Source organism: Morchella importuna, assembly GCF_003444635.1.
Source record: "Morchella importuna strain M04M26 chromosome Unknown Morimp01GS017, whole genome shotgun sequence".
In the NCBI taxonomy this organism is placed as follows: Eukaryota; Fungi; Ascomycota; class Pezizomycetes; order Pezizales; family Morchellaceae; genus Morchella; species Morchella importuna.
Window position 1 is genome coordinate 615775 of NW_025763414.1, and position 16126 is coordinate 631900.

The 16126-nt window shown below is 49.4% G+C and overlaps 3 protein-coding genes across 3 annotated transcripts; 2 read left to right on the forward strand and 1 right to left on the reverse strand.

The window, feature by feature from the left end:
• Positions 1–526: 526 nt before the first annotated feature.
• Positions 527–3592, reverse strand: LAJ45_06065 (uncharacterized protein; the record flags this gene model as incomplete). Its single annotated transcript, XM_046115633.1, has 5 exons — positions 527–2560; positions 2638–2893; positions 2966–3054; positions 3128–3353; positions 3435–3592. The coding sequence occupies 5 exons, from the start codon at positions 3590–3592 to the stop codon at positions 527–529; spliced, it is 2763 nt and encodes a 920-aa protein (XP_045971217.1).
• A 6063-nt stretch (positions 3593–9655) lies between these two features.
• LAJ45_06066 (uncharacterized protein) lies at positions 9656–10431 on the forward strand (the record flags this gene model as incomplete). Its single annotated transcript, XM_046115634.1, has 3 exons — positions 9656–9673; positions 9750–10133; positions 10264–10431. 3 exons carry the CDS (start codon positions 9656–9658, stop codon positions 10429–10431), a joined length of 570 nt encoding a protein of 189 aa, XP_045971218.1.
• Positions 10432–11330: 899 nt separating this feature from the next.
• On the forward strand, positions 11331–12946 carry LAJ45_06067 (uncharacterized protein; the record flags this gene model as incomplete). Its single annotated transcript, XM_046115635.1, has 4 exons — positions 11331–11848; positions 11930–11978; positions 12050–12665; positions 12747–12946. 4 exons carry the CDS (start codon positions 11331–11333, stop codon positions 12944–12946), a joined length of 1383 nt encoding a protein of 460 aa, XP_045971219.1.
• Positions 12947–16126: the final 3180 nt, after the last annotated feature.

Consider the following 16126-nt stretch of genomic DNA (forward strand, 5'->3'; position numbering starts at 1 on the left):
ATCATTGCTTGCACTAACTATGGTATCTCCAATGATCATAATCCATACATGGGCGCTCAAAAGGCGCTGACTTCCCTCATCACGCCCGATAAAACCAAAAGACCGTAAAAGGGCCACTTCCTGTGACACCTGCCCAACTACCGCCCAACCAACCGATTATTTAGAGAAAGAATAAGAGTATAAAACCCAAGAGAGAAAAAAATATGCCGATTCACCCGCAATGCTTAGAGGGAAAAAAAAGAGGAAACTGGGTATTGACACCGCCTTGTGCGTTCCTTCAGGGCCTTGCAGCGATGCATTACATAGAAAAAGAAAGTAAAGAAGCGAAGAGGGGGGGGGGGGGTAACAAATACAAACAGATAAGGAAGAAAAAAAAGAAGAAAAAAATAGTCCATAAGAAGAAATAAATACGGCGTCAACTCGTACACCTAAATAGTAGTAATAGGAAATATTTATATATAAAAAAAAAAAACCAAATCCAAATCCAAAGTTCGTTAACAATTCATCATCTTTGTCCATCAAATCCTCAATCGTTCTGAGAGCCTGCACCGACCATCGGAGTCATGAACGGATTTAATAGCAGTTCGTCGGCAGTTGGTCTCTTGTTGTGGTCAAGCTCAAATGTCTGGCCCAAAAATTGCTTCGCCTCCGCTGTGCTCTTCTGCGGGATGGTCGGTGCTGATCCTCCCGTACCAATCTTGAATATAGCCTGGAGCTGCGAGCAATCTGGGTAGGGATGGCTTCCAGTAAACATCTCAACAATAAGACACCCAAGGGACCAAATATCTGCCTTGAGCGTGTAAGAAGTCTGCTTGACAACTTCCGGTGCCATCCAGAAAACAGATCCTTGGAGCGAAGGACGGTGATTTGATGATGACGTCAGGAGCCCAGCCTCAACTTTCTTTGAGATACCGAAATCAGAGATCTTAATCCCACCCTTGTTATCGACCAGAACATTAGCTCCCTTGATATCTCGATGGATGATATCCTTGTTGTGCAGATACGCTAGACCTGTAAGGATTTGGCGAACAAAGTTACGAATAAGAGGCTCTTTGAGAGGGCCATAATTGTTAAGCAACGCCGCTACCGAGCCACCAGGAACGTACTCGAGGAAAATGTTGAGCGAGTCGTCCTCGTTGCTAGAACCAAGATACTGCACAATGTTAGGGTGCTGCATATCTTTCAACAGCTCAATCTCTCTCTGCAGAGCTTCCACCATGGACTTCTTGCGAGCGTCCTCCTTTCCGGCAGAAGGCATCTCAACCTGCTTCACGGCCATGAGCTCTCCAGTGAGTGCGTTGAGTGCCAAGAAGACACTTCCAAAAGACCCAGCACCAATCAAAGCACCCTTCATCCACCTCAATTCACTCCAGTTCTCCTCTGCCTCCTGATCTTCGTCTTCGTCTTCGTCTTCATCCTCTTCCGAATCATCGGTATTGAGGAATTGGTTGATACCACTCATACGGGGATCAAAGACCTCCGTTGCAGGAGTGCTAAGCCCGCTGCTTTGATCCATGACATAACTTCCGAGAGTTGACCCATTGATCGTGCTCTCGTTATCGGTATCTGTTACAACAACATCGACAGCACCCATCCTGAGGGTCTCCTGGCTGCTGTTGTTAAATGATGTGTAGCTCTTCCTGCTACCGGGCAAGGTAGCACCGTCGTCCTCCTCATACACGGGAACCAGCGAATCCCGATGATCAGCCGAAAATGAGGTTGACGGGAGGAACGACTTGCGAATCGAGCCCGGTCTTGAGTTCCTGCCACCTAATGAGGGCGGGTATGCGCCAGAAGGACTAGCATTCAACCATGCATCACCGACGCTAGGTATTGGCGGTACATCACTAAGACTAAGATGACTTGAGGCATAACTTCTTGTAGTAGCCACACTAAGTCTGTTGTACCTGCTCATCCTTGTTGATCGTCGGATAGAATTGCGTACAGTCCGTTCCAGGGATTTGGGTTCATGGTCAGGGAAATACTCAGCCAAGTTCGAACTAATAAGTTCACTAGGTGGGCGCTGCCCGAAGAAAGCGGCAATCTTCTTTGATTTGTGATTGATACCCTGAGGCGATAGCCCAGGTGAAGCAGGCGATTCTAAAGCTGTTGAATAGGGCGATAGCCCTGGTGATATGGGCCGGATTTCATGTGGAGGCTTTCCTGTCAGCGACGCTACCTTTGGCTTGTTCGCATTGCCATTTATAGCATCAGCAGTGCTCTTAAAGGCGGAGTCCTGCTGTTCCCGGGCAATTTGCTGGGCCGCAAGGAATTCAGTCGACTGCGGTGATGGCGGCAGCCCTCTCCTTCGGAGGATAAGCCTTGCCCGCTCCGGACGGCTGACATCTTGCGAGATCTGAAGCAGCTCCTTATCAGAAACATTGCGGGCGATTTCCCGCCCCTGCTCCTGCTCAATGTTGTAGATGCAGTACTGTGCCCATCCATCCATAGATCCGCTAAACTTCTTGACAATCTTCTTCTTGATGGCCTCCGCCGTATTACACCCACTGATTTCAACCACCCGTGATTCACCTCCGTCACCAATAACTTTGATACAATTCTAACAAAACGGCTCGCAATTAGGGGTTTTGCTCACTTTAAAACACAACACCTTGGAATACTCAATGAACGACTTACCTGTCGGACAACGTCAATACTCATTATCCCATCCAAGCTGGATGACGACTTATGATTATGTATACGAACCTGCGGTGAGTTGAGCGGGCCCTTATTGCCATACTCGCCATAGGGCGTCTTGGGGGTGCGGGACGGGTGCCCCGGCGTCGTCGGGTAGAATCCTGTTGACCTCGACGTCTCCAGCGGCGGGCTCATCATGCTCCGGGGGTTCGGCGCACGGTTACCATACGAACGCGGGTATTCATTTTCACTCGGACTATCGGGGCGGTTATAGCTCGCTCCAGTAAGCGTTGATGATACAGAATCTAAGGGCAGTGTTCTTGAGTACCTCTTGCTGTTCCCCGGGGGCGTGAGATTATACAGCGAGTGTGTGTTTGAGCGGTAGTTTGGCAGGTTATCTAGCGCCGCCAAAGTGTCCTAGAAAACGGAGAAAAAGAACACTACGTAAGTCCCTGGGGTGCGTTTAGAAACTGGCTCGATTGAAACATACCCGATTGCGCTTCTTCCCGTTACCGTAGGCCCGGGTCCTCAGGGCCTTGATCGCAACCACGATACGGACCCTGTCCCCAACCTTTTTGATACCAAGCTCCTTCAGCACCGAGTGATCGCATTCCAGCAGTGCCTCGCCCGTGATGTTGTTCTCCTCAAAGTCGTTCTCATACTTTGCGAAGTCAATACTTCTCAGCCACTCCCCCACCTTTCGCTCATCCCACGATCTGATATCCATGAAAAAACCGTTCAGCACAACACACACAAAGAGGTGAAAGAGGAGGGAAAGGGTCGTTGTTGTATCTCACCGAACTTCATCTAGCAGTCCTTGCCCCTCGGAGAACTCCGAGTTTGTCGGCGACGGCTGCGTGAGGATCGAGGCGGCCGACGGGGGCGTGTTGTTGAAGTGTGAACCGGCATGCGGCGGGTGGTGGATGTACTGGCTCTTTGATGCGAGGGTAGCCATAGTGGTGATGACAAGTTGTCGTCGATGACCAGCAACGTCGTGGAGTGATAGTCTATGAATGTGGTGGTAGGATGTAGGTATGCCGGGATGGGAGGATTAAGGCAGACTTCTTTTTTATCACCAAGATAATATATAAGAAAGAGGATGTGCAGAAAATTTTAAAAGATAAAAAAAAAGAGAAGAAAAAATATGAAAGAAAAAATATGTGCAGTACCACGACGCACGGATCCTTCCTTGCACAGATAGGCTGGAAGGGAAGGAAGGGAAAGAGAAGAAGAAGAAGGTATGTATTGAAATTAGAGTAGATAGGTTGTAGGCAGCAGCAGCAGCAGCAGCAGCAAGCAGGCTGGAGAAAGCCAGACAGAGGAACTTGCAGGCGTTGTCGTCGACAGTTGACGTGCAGCACCGAAGGGGGGTGGTGGTAGGGAGGGGAGTGGAGGGGGAGGGGGGGTGAGGTTCCGAGACGATTCCCTGAAGCGAAAAAATAAGGGAAGAACGTGTATGAACAGGGCGAATATAGAGAGCTGTTTGTTTTTGTTCCTGCTCGAGACACCCACACCCACACACACACGCACACACACACTAAGATGCACACACACAGAAACTCACACACCGAGATATAGACAGAAACGATAGTACAAGGCTTCCTTTCTTTGTACTGACAAGTCGGGGTGGCAAACGGCTAAGGCAGGTACGAGATAGAGTGCAGCCCTGCAGCAGCTGGAGCACCAGCGATACGAGGATGGGAAACCGCTGGGAACAAGATATTTAACAGCAGATGATGGAGGGGGTGGGGGAGAGAAACGTCGTCTCTCTGAAAATCAATAACGACCAGAGGAATATTAGGGGTCAGCCCGAAGAGTTGAAAAATAAGAAAAGAAAAATATTCGACTCACAGAGCCAAGGGTGAAGAAAGGCAGAGATCGAGAAAAAGAGAGAAGAGGGCGGGAGGGGTGGGAAAGAAGAGCGAATTGTTTGGTGAGGGGTGCAGTTTAAACCAACCAGACCAGCCCAGATAATTGAAAAGAAACGGGCCTGCTGAACTGAACGAAAGAGCAAGCCTCCAGTCAAGCTCCGCGCAGAAATTCCGTGGGGCCAATGAACGTTTGGGCTTGATGCCGGCGGTTACAGTGGGAAGAAAAAATACTGGGGGTGTGAAGAACAGGATACAGAACCAAAAAAGCTGGGGGTGGGAAGAGAAAGAAGTCCTTCCTCGCTGGAAAAGAGATGTTTCAGAATGTCTGGGATGTCCTGTCGTGAGCTTCTATCACAGGCGGATAACCCCTGGAGGATCAAACCCTGTCAAAACCTCACACGCCGTGATGCGCCAGTACTTTCCCCATTCCCTCTCTCTCACGAGTTCTAGAGTGTGCGAGTTTACTGCGGTCTCTCTCTCTCTCTCCACATATGACTTTGAGGCTCCTGTTGAGAAGGTGGAATCCGGACCAACCCATTCCGTGCAGCAAGCAGGCAGCATGCACAGCCAGATTTCGAAGCCCTCCGCCGTGGTAGCATCACGGGATTCACAGCAGTGCCACTCCCATCTTCAGATACCACCTGCACATGTACTCGCAAAGAGTACTTAATCCGTTGGTATCTGCTGTGCGTGGGGAGCGCTGCTGTTCATGTTGGCATTATCATAATGCATGAACATTTCTTACCTAGGGGATCAACGTCATTCCTCATGGCTTTTTCACCCTGGTGACACTTTCCGACACTTGGGGATCGCATCATTTCGCCTCTGCGGCGGGGCGTTTTTTTTCTTTCTTTCACTTTTGCTCGTCTCCAGATGGGAATGTGATTTCAGGGACAGACAGCATGCTTACTTACAATGACTTTTAGAGATAGGGAATCCTGGTTGTAAGGGATCTCTCAACCGGGACCCTGCCTGCCCTGCACTCTACTCTAGGCGGACCCTACACTAGGGCCTGTTGCATCTTTTGCGACTTACATGCTGCTTACGCCGCGGGGAGCTACCTACCGAACATGCCTTGCAATTTACAAGCGTCTCAACAATTTACAGTTACCAGCCAGGCGGTGGGGCGGGGCGGGGGGTGGTGGTGGGTGGGGAGCTGGCTCCAGCATGTGCTGAGCTGCTTTTTACAAATCCATCATTTTGAACAAGAACAAAAACGTCACTACCTATTTTCATCCCTCGTCGGAAATTATTATACCCCACATGTCGACATCTTGCTGTCTGAGCGACAAGTCTCGATGTGTGTCAGCTAGACTCCATGGATCTGCATGACGGTGTTTTGTTCCCCTTTCATCCTGACTAAGCGTGTTGGGGGAGGTCGTATCATTGATCCCCCCAAAAATCTGGGACCTAAACTCAAAGTGGCAATTATTACTATTGCGTTACTTTTCTACATACAGCCCTCCTTCCTTTGAACCTCTCGGATTAACCAGAGATGGTGTCTCGGAACAACCGTCTACCGCAGTACTATACTAAGCACCGAGGACGGGCATAATCCAGAAAAACAAGAATAAGCGTTTGGGAGGTCCCGGGAAGGCTAAAATACTCCTACAGGGAAACAATTGCACAACCTTTCCCATGATTTGATTTCATCCACGAAAAAAAGAAAGAAAAAAAGCGCCGACAGCCCTTGCGGATGCTGCATTATTATATAAGGCTAAATCAAGCTTCTTCTCCTTGAAGGTGATATGTTTCGAGGGTCCTGAATGGGGCAACCGCATAGCTAGCTGCTGCGGGGGAAGGAAGGGTTGAAGCATAAATATTAAATACCATGGTTATACTTTTTCCCATATCGACTTTTTACTTTCTTTCCCTGTAGATATGTAGATGCAAGAGTAGACTCCAAATACCCTCCATAGCCAAGAAGACCCGTTATTAGGAACAGAACACCGCCCACCAAAGCTCCATATGTATCCCATCCCATCCCATCCCGGAACACCCCCAATATCAAGTAGAGTATCTGATACATAGAGCAACTTTCCCACATCCCCACACACACACGCGCCGTGCACAGACTCTACAAACCCCATCCATCTACTAGAGACACCCACAAACCCCCCAAAATACCTCAAACTCCTATTATCATCACTTCTCCATCCTTCCCCCCCCCCCCCCCCCCCCCAATACCTCGCGCCTCCCCAATCAAACTCCGAAACACCGGCCCCGCCAATCGATAACCTCTAATCCCCCCAATGACTCTATATAGCTAGCTGCACATCTAACCATCTAACTGTCGATCTCGGATAAACCCCGCCCGGCCCGCCCGGCGGGGGGGCATTCGTCGTCGTCTTCGTCGTCTTCTTCGGATATCCGGTTCGTCTGGTCCGCTGTGCAGCGCAGGGTGGAGTCGTGTAAAAATACCCCACGCACGGGACGATACGAGATCGTATGTGCCTAACCATCAGGTGTTTTGGACTCGAGTGCGTACATACATGTGTGGACCTGGAAAGCCGGAAGTCGAGTCGGGAATTGGGGGGATGTAGGGTTCAGTTGTGACTGGGGAGAGCTCATGTCTAGCTAGAAAGCTGTCTGTGCCTCAATTGCAACACCTCACGGCCATGGATGGATCGAGTGGAGTAGGTAGGTAGGTAGGTTCTGGATGATGATCAATAATCCAATACGATATCAATGACCAACATACATAACTACTCCACACACTGTCTGTACCACTCTCATCTCCCGAGTCGTCCTATCGTGTATCGTGTATCGTATCGTATATTCGCCGTGTTATGCCAATTGCTCATGCATCGGTGTTACGTGCTTCGTTTATACATACTTTGTGGCTCGTTTATGGTTATGTTATCGACTTAAATTACTTTGCTGTTTTATTTATAACTCTCTCTCTCCTCCCCCTCGAGCTCTCCCCCCCCCCCCCCCTCCCGCAGGCTGTGGCATTAAAAAAAACCCAAAACCACGGTCCCACAATCTCCCTGTGCGACGAATCATGGCTGTCTTTCCCACTTTCTGCTTTTCCACTCCACCATTTTTGCTCTCGTACCACAGGCACAAGCACAAGCGAGGATGATGAAGAAGGCTGGCTATAAATAGCTCTAGGGGAAGGAGTGGAGTGGCATTTTTTTGAGTTCTGACGATCCAATCACATCGCACAGCTAGGGCGGGAAAACATTTCTTCTTTCTTTTCTGCTGTGCGCTGAAAACGGCAGGAAGCCTTCTTGAACCACCAGAGTAGAGACCCGCCCCCCCCCCCCCCCCATCGTCGTATCAATGCAAGGCAAGCGAGTTAGAGCAGAGGAGGTGGTTACTATTCCTGCCTGCCTACCTGCGCACCGCTCGACTTCACGACTCCACCCTCCAGCTACCTACTCGACTCGGCAATCTCCACTCCCGCCGCGGGGAAGGGGAGGAGCGAGGCGAGCGAAGGCTGCGATCGTTAATATCCTGCGAAGAACGAGGCGGCGTCTTTCTCTGGATGTTGTGCGACCGCCCGGCGGCACTTGGCTTCGTCCGATGTCCTCCATACCCTCCCTATTCCGTTCTACATACAGTATACTCAGGGTCCGAGCCGGGGCCCGCGTGGGGGGAGGCGATTAAGCTTTTTTGACGTTTGGAGCTTGACCGAGTGCTGCGGGTGGCTTTTTCACGTGGTGAATATTCCGGTACTCTACCAGACCTGCATGCCGGCGCTGCATAACTCTATCTAGCTAGCTAGCCAGAGGCCTCAGTGAGGCGGATTTCTCTCTGTACTCTATGCTCTACTCTATCTACATGTATGTAGGTACCTACCGCAGTGCTGTCTCAACACCTTGCGAGATGTTGCGTCCAGATCGATATCGTAGATATTTCCGCCCTCATTGGATGCCGGATGTATGTAGGTACAGTTACGGGTGTTGCATGATCGATGCCCTCAGGCAACAGTCAACACAAATGAAACCGCCCCCCCTCTACCTCTACCCTCTAGCTCCTCAGCCCTAACTTTTGGACTCGGAAAGCCTTGGGGGGGGGACAAAAGTGTAGAACTGCACTTTGCGCACGCTATACACGGGGTAAAAGTTTAAAGTGTCGCTACAGAAAGTTTAATCCTAGGTAGCATAATTGGCCGCCCTGGGAGGCAAGCTTGTATGGTGCGCAGGCAGATCCAGCGAGATCCAGATCTGGAGATATGCAGCTGAGATAGTCAGGGGAGTAGATCAGTTTAGAGTAGTACCATGGCCAGCGCAGATACCGTGCATATCTACATGTATGGATATAGATAGAGATGTACCTAGAAGAGCACGTTTACACACTTGCTCTGCCACCTCACTGCTGACTCGTCTCCTGTCCGAAACAACAGTTCGAAACATCTCCACCTACATAGCTACACAGCTGGCTACAGACATGTTTACAAGCAACCCGCCAACTCACAAACACCGAAACACCGAAACATCATCAGTACAACGACGTCAATGATCACAACCCCCACATCCCTCATCCCACCCGCCAAGCACGCAAAAAAAAAAATTTAACCTTCTTCTAGAAGACCGTCCGTGCCCGTGCGCTCGCAGATCGGTTTGGAATTTTTTGGAAGGGCACGACCGCGCGCGGTCCGCAGGCCAAGAGATGAACTTTTTTTTTTCTTTTCCTGCAGCTTGCAGCACAGCGCGGGGCGCCGGCGTGATGACTAATGCGCGATATCAAAAAATTAAACTCACAACCTAAACCTTGATCATGACTCGAACTTGACTTTGACTGCGACTGCGCAGCGCCGACAAAAAAATTAAATCGATAATCACGAAATACCCAGACTACACTACCACGCGCTACAATTACAAAGAAGGTATGATACCTCCAGCTAGCTAGTTGAGTCACTTCACAAGATGTACTCACTGTTCCATGGCGCTCAAGCCCGGGGGGGCTATGTATGTATCAAACACCGTCACTGACTGACTGACTTACCCATGCGTCATAGTATTCCAACCGCCGGCAGTGCATCATCACCATCAAACTCAAAGAGTCAAACCAACCAAAAAAAAACCACCCTTAAAATGCACCTCCTCACCCGCACCCTCTGCCGATTCCCCCCCACCACAATTACGCTCCCTCCCACCATAATCACACTCTCTAGATCTTTTCATAATACACCCATCTCAATGGACCGCAAAGTTCTCGTATGTCCCCATCCCCCCCCCCCCCCGGGGCTCCCCTCCCCCGCTCTCCCCTCCCCCGCTAACTCCCCCCCTCCAGGTCTGCTCCATCGGCAACCCCGGCGCCTACCTCTCCACCCGCCATTCCGCAGGCCACACCATCACCACCCTCCTCCGCGACACCCTCGGCCACACACCCTTCCGCAAAAGCAAGCCACACAGCGGCGACCTCGCAACCCACGACGCCGACCCCACCTACACGCTCTGGCAGAGCAAGTCGCTCATGAACATCTCCGGCGCGGGCGTCAACCGCGCGTGGCGCACATTCCTGTCCGGTCTCGACCCCGCGGAGCGGGACCGCGCGGTGCTGGTGGTTGTGCATGACGAGATGGAGGTTGCGCTGGGCGCCGTCAAGGTCAAGAGGACGGGGAGCGCGGGGGGCCATAATGGGCTGATTAGTATTATTGCGGCGTTGGGGACGAAGGTATGTTTTGAGTTTTATTTGAGGGGGTGGGAGGGTTTGACGTTGTGTTTGGGGAATGGGGATTGGGAAATGGGGATTGGGGATTTGGGGGATGTGTTGTGCTGACGGTGTCTTTGTGTTTCCGGTGTAGGACTTTACGCGGATCGGGGTTGGCATTGGGCGCCCGGTGAGCCGTGACAGCCAGGTGGTGAGCGACTATGTGCTGGGCAAGTTCACGGCGGCGGAGAATAAGGTGCTCAAGGACAAGTCACTATCGCTGGTGCTGCAGAAGCTGAATGAGATTTCTTCGGCACCATAGTGCGTAGTGCAGTTTTATTAGATTTTTGTTTTTATTTGTGGTTGTGAATATTCTTTTTCTATGGTTGTGATTTTTAATGGAGTTTTTATATAGAGGGCGGATTTGGTTTGGGGAGGGGGGTAATGATATCCTGCACATATTAGTCCCGTGCGGACTAAACCACATATGTAGATACAAGCAAAGTAACACTCGCTACCGGCACCCTCGCACGTTTACTAATTCCCCGCGCTGAGTGGACGCTGAACCGTGCTCAGAAGAACACACAAAACGGGCCGGGATCTGCTATCTCCAATCTCATTCTCAGCCCATCTCGATAAGGCAGCGAGCAACACATGGCTCTCAACGGTGATTAATCATTGATTAGCTTACTACTGCTATTCCAGCCAATCACGTGACCCTGGTAAGTATCAAGAAGGTGCCAAGCCTCGACCTTCTCTTTTTCCTGCGGCTCGGGTGTTCGGCTTTTCCTGTGCGCAAGGGCTGGGAGAAGCGAGGGCAGCGGTCAGCGGTCAGCTACATAACGCCGGGGGAATGTCCTCGCAATCTATCAAGGCCTCTCTTGTTGTTGTTGACAGGTGTTGTTGTTGTACGTTGGTGTTGTTGTTGATATCTTCCATACACTCACTATTCAGTACTACGTACCCACGAAACAGTTCTACTGCTGAGCTGCGGAATATCACACAGATATACCCACCCACCCACCCCCTCAGTCACTGCTAAGAGTCTTGTCGTTGTTCTACCCACACACCTGCTGCAGTCCGGTCTGGGCAAATATCTATCCATCCATTCACTTTCCTGCACGAGCCCAGTTGTAAAGGCAAAAGCAAAGAGAGAGAGCTCCAGAAAATCCTCGGAATTCCAGAAACAGACTACCAAGTCCGTCCCACCAACCACAAAAAATGCCCAACAGCAGTAGCACGCTCCGGGGCGGGCTGCTCGCCGCCGCCGCCGCCATGCTACTCGCCCGCGGCGCCAGCGCCCACGAACATGCCTCCGACGCCGTTCCCGAGGGCTCCGTAATTTCGCCGGACCCCCTTGACAGCATACTCTGGCTGCACATATTCGCCATGCTCGCCTCCTTCGGGGTCATCTTCCCGACGGGGATGGTGCTCGGGATCGTGCGCAGCCGCTGGCACGTCCCCGTGCAGGTGCTCGGCACCTCTATCGCCGTCGTGGGCTACTTTTTGGGCCACATGCACAAGGGCCGCCAGTTTGCGCCAAACATACATGCAAAGTTCGCCAACTCGCTCATGCTCATGCTTTGCATGCAGGTCGCCGGCGGCGTGTACCTCAAGTGCCATCTGGAGAAGGGATGGCATGGCAGGGCGAGGGGCGTGGTGGTCAAAACGCATGGCGTCATAGGGAAGCTCATGCCCTTGGTAGCGTGGACACAAATGTTGTTTGGTGGTATCACAGCGTGAGTTTTTTTCTCCCCGGTGGTGTTGGTGGTGATGGTGGGTAAATAATTGTATTAACGAGTTTTTCTTCTTGTGTTCAGAATGGGCTTTTGCCATGCAGACCACACGGGCCAGTGTCTAGCGCATTTCGTGAGTCTCCGATCATTACCCCTCTAGTAGCTAGCCTGTCCGTGCATGTACCACTAACAACCAAAAAATAGATAATGGGCAGCTCCTTCATTGCCTACGGCATGATCATGACATTAATGCTCTTTGTTGGCCAGGCCTGGCTCGCCCGCACCGGCCGCTCGCAGGAGTTTTGGGATTCCCTCGTCATTACAATCTGGGGTATCATTAACACCTTCACCGAGCACCGCTGGGGCAACAACTGGGCGCACAACGACATCCAACACACGTCCATGGGCATTGTCTGGGCCTGCGCGGGTCTTCTTGGCCTATGGCTCTCCCGTGGCAATAAGCGCAACCTGGTACCGGGTATTGTCATTTTCCTGACGGGCTGGGCCATGAGCGCGCATCCCCAGCACCTTATGCTCAGCACAATGGTCCATCAGGTGTTTGGATACACCCTGATGGCGGCTGGGTTGAGTAGGATCATCGAAATTGCATTTGTGGTGAAGGATAAGCCGACGCTAGGCTCAAGGAAGGATACGGGTGAGATTAATAGCTGGCAGCATTTGCCGCCATATTTATTGTTTGCGAGCGGCTTTATCTTTATGAGCGCAAACGAGGAGCAATTGGCGCTCGTGGATGCGGTTGGCATCGATCACGTTAGTTACTTGCTCGTGTTATATAGCTTGGCGTTTTTGTTGTATCTTTGTGAGTTCCCCAATCCACCCCACCTTTGTTAGCTTTGTTGGTTGCGTAGGAGTGAAACTAATAGGTGTTGATGTGCGATAGTCACCATGGTTCTTATCAACCTCTTTGTTGTGAACAAGCCCGAGGAGAAGAAGAAGTACATCCCCGTTTCGCTGGAGACACCCAACACCGCAAACGGATATGCAGGCGAACGGGAGCACCGGCGCATTGCGGACGCGGAGGAGTTTGAGTTAGACGGGCTGATTAGCGACGAGGAGGAGGAGGTCGTTAAGAGGCAGTAAGAGATTTTTCTTTCTTGCAGATGGCAACGGGAAAGGCTTGGAAATCATAATGTAACCTGGAAAGCGGTGGGTGGCATTGGCGTTAAAATTTTGTGGGGAGTCCTTTTTTGATATATATTCTCTGAACTGTACTGCATGACTTATACAGACGGGCCTGAGTTGTAAGTTATTTTGTGTGTGTGTTGTAGCTGTTCTGCTGGGGGTGGCTTGGGGGCCTGTTTTTTTTTTTTTTTTTTTTTTTTTTTTTTGGTTTGGGGATAACGTGCGTATACATATTCATAGCTGGATGTATGATGTATAAGATCGTTTCCGCAGTAAGATCGATATCGCTTTTGAGTTCTGGTCGGAATGAAGCAATTGGACGAGACGAGTGACGATCAACGTATTGTGTAGACTACACTTGGTCTCACTCCAAGACTGAGTTTTAGCCATCTCATGATACCTCGACCAGACCCGAGCATACTTAGTAACATGTAGAGTAAGCCCACGTTTCCCGTCCGACAGGGTGTTCGGAGCTACATATATCCGCGAAATACTGAACGCCACCAGACGTGGAACGACAAGTACCTGGATGGATACATACAAAGCCCATGTCACCCGATACTACATACATGTAGTCAAACCATCTCGAGCTCTGTTTCGCAATTAGTTGACATCAGGAAGGGAGATACCTCTGGCTGTAATTGCTCTCGATATATTCTCGTGTCGGTCCGCAAGAAAGATATTGTTGATCGCTCATTATAGGTCCATGTAATGATGGTATTGGGTCGAAGGGAGACTTATCAAGAGTTTGTTCCTTTCCCTGGCATGATATGTGACTTTTTTTTTCGAGAGCTATCCTAGGTCTTGGCGTGAAAGTAAGTTTGGTAAAACATAAAGTCTAGCTAAAAAAAAATCGGACGCTTGAGACAAGGCAAACGTATGTCGTGCTGATAACAGTGATTTGAGGGTTAGAACAAGAGCCCGCCGCAGAGAGCTTAGCTACATGTAGGCTTGGTAACACATGTCCTAAATACCGGCACTAAACTTTAAATATTATATAGCTACATGCATGTAGAGACCTGTCAGCGCACATTCACAGCGCACAGTCCCTTAATTGCTCCGGAGATCTGCGCAGCGGCAGATGGCGAATATTTAACTGACCCATCGGACTAGATGTGTGCATGGCTTGGGTAATGAGTGGATCATCTACTGCATGTACATGTACGAAGCTACATGTATGTATAGATAGTAAGTTATGATCTCGTAATAATTAAAGTAAAATACGCATCTATACTAACAGAAAAGAGGCGTACTTGTAGTTCTGTAGCTGATATCATGAGTTTAAATTCGTGAACACGCTGGAAACATCTCACTGGGCTCCCGGGCCTCCATATATATATGAATAATATTTACATTTGAGGCTTTGAAAACTGGTAATTTCTTGCTCGCTGTATTCGATCTTTATAGACAAACAAAAACACATGGTGCCAACAAGCACTTAAGTAGTTATTAGAACATTCTACCTGCAGCTTACCTTCTAGCTTGCCCGACCCTCCTGTCGAAGATCGTCCTTTTACGTCTGGGATTTGTTAATCTACTATTTTATAGAAGAAAATAGACCAGAAAATCTTCGCTAAACCCTAACATCCTACTATATATCCGGCTCTCATGACCATTAATGTCAGAGTACTAGATCTAATCGATATCATACCTAACCCACGCGGAGGAGGGCCAAATAAGCTCCCGAAAACAAAGTTAAAAAGCCATCTTGAGGTGTATATTTTTTTTATTTTACGAAGTTCAGGTCCGATTTACTATATTTAAAATAGAGTAGTATTAGAGTTAGGCATTGTTGACGAGGTGATTAAAGTCGGAATACTTATAGACTAGTTAAGTGTCCAAAGCATTCAATTTAACATGTGTTTCTTTGATGTGACTTCACAAGAGTGATGAACGAACCAACGAGCTATATATTGGCACAGTTATAAAGTTAAGGACAACGCATACATACATTTAAAGAGTATGGGTTTAAAACGACCGTGAAAAGAGCCCAAAAAGGTGCGCCAGGTTTGGATTTTTACAATAAGAGACTCGACATTCTACATGAATTACCAGGCAGTTGCAGAGGGCATATTGAACACATTCTAACAGTCCTCGTGAAAGTATTCTAGAGATCTTGCACAGTTGTAAGGCCTATTTGGGATGGGGGGTACCATCCCTCTTCTATTTGAGCTTGGTCAGGGCAACCATTGACACCGCAAGTTAGCGATAGCTATAATTGTTACTTCAAGGTGGTGCAATGCGTCAAATATAACTATAGGTTATTTAAAATCTGAGACAGACCAGTCTGGCACAAGATATTAAGACTCAGGCCTAGACCAGTGCAAAAGGGTTTGGCTGTACATATCCATAGTGCCTCAGTTTCATGCCCTTCTCCGGTTTGAACAACACAAAACTGACGATACAGGTTCTGCCGGTGGATTTAATACTATAATCATTCCGTTTACCGGAGTAACTTGTGGTATTTTGAATAGGCCTTATTAGTTGTAGTCGCTGGCCCATGGGAAATGGACTCTCAACCCCTACCACGAGGTCATTGACCTCACTCCTCTTCCAGTGACGAATGCGAGCCCTTTGATCGGTGGAAATCTCTATTTTCCTCCAGAGTGTGACGTAGAGTTAAATCGTCCTTGTGCTATGAGAAGTGAGATGGATTTACCCCACTATTTACTATGTAGTAAGTGCCACTTCAATTATTGGATCACGTGAAGTTTGGCTACTGAGGTTTCAACGGTAGAGCTTGATCTCTAGGCTGAAGTGCTGAAATTCCTATGACGTTGTAGGTACTTGAAACGTTTTATATGACGATGTTGTGCTCCAGGCAACTGCTTGTGTAGGTACGTGCCCAACCCTGGATTACTAGTGCCACTCTCCCGCGCCTGCAGCACGATAAGCTCAGAAAATTAGTAGATGAGGCGCTATGATGACTACATATACTTCTCGGCTTTATATTTGGTAACAAATCAATTGAGGGGGGCTGCAGGCGGAGCTAGCTAAGCCTCCCCGATAAAGCCGACCACTGTCGAAAATTCTCACGAGTGATAGTCTATGATTAAGAACCAACCACTAGGTAACCATCACAAATCTAGGAACCACGGTATCAACAAACGGAGCGCCTCAAACCTCGAACACGCAGAT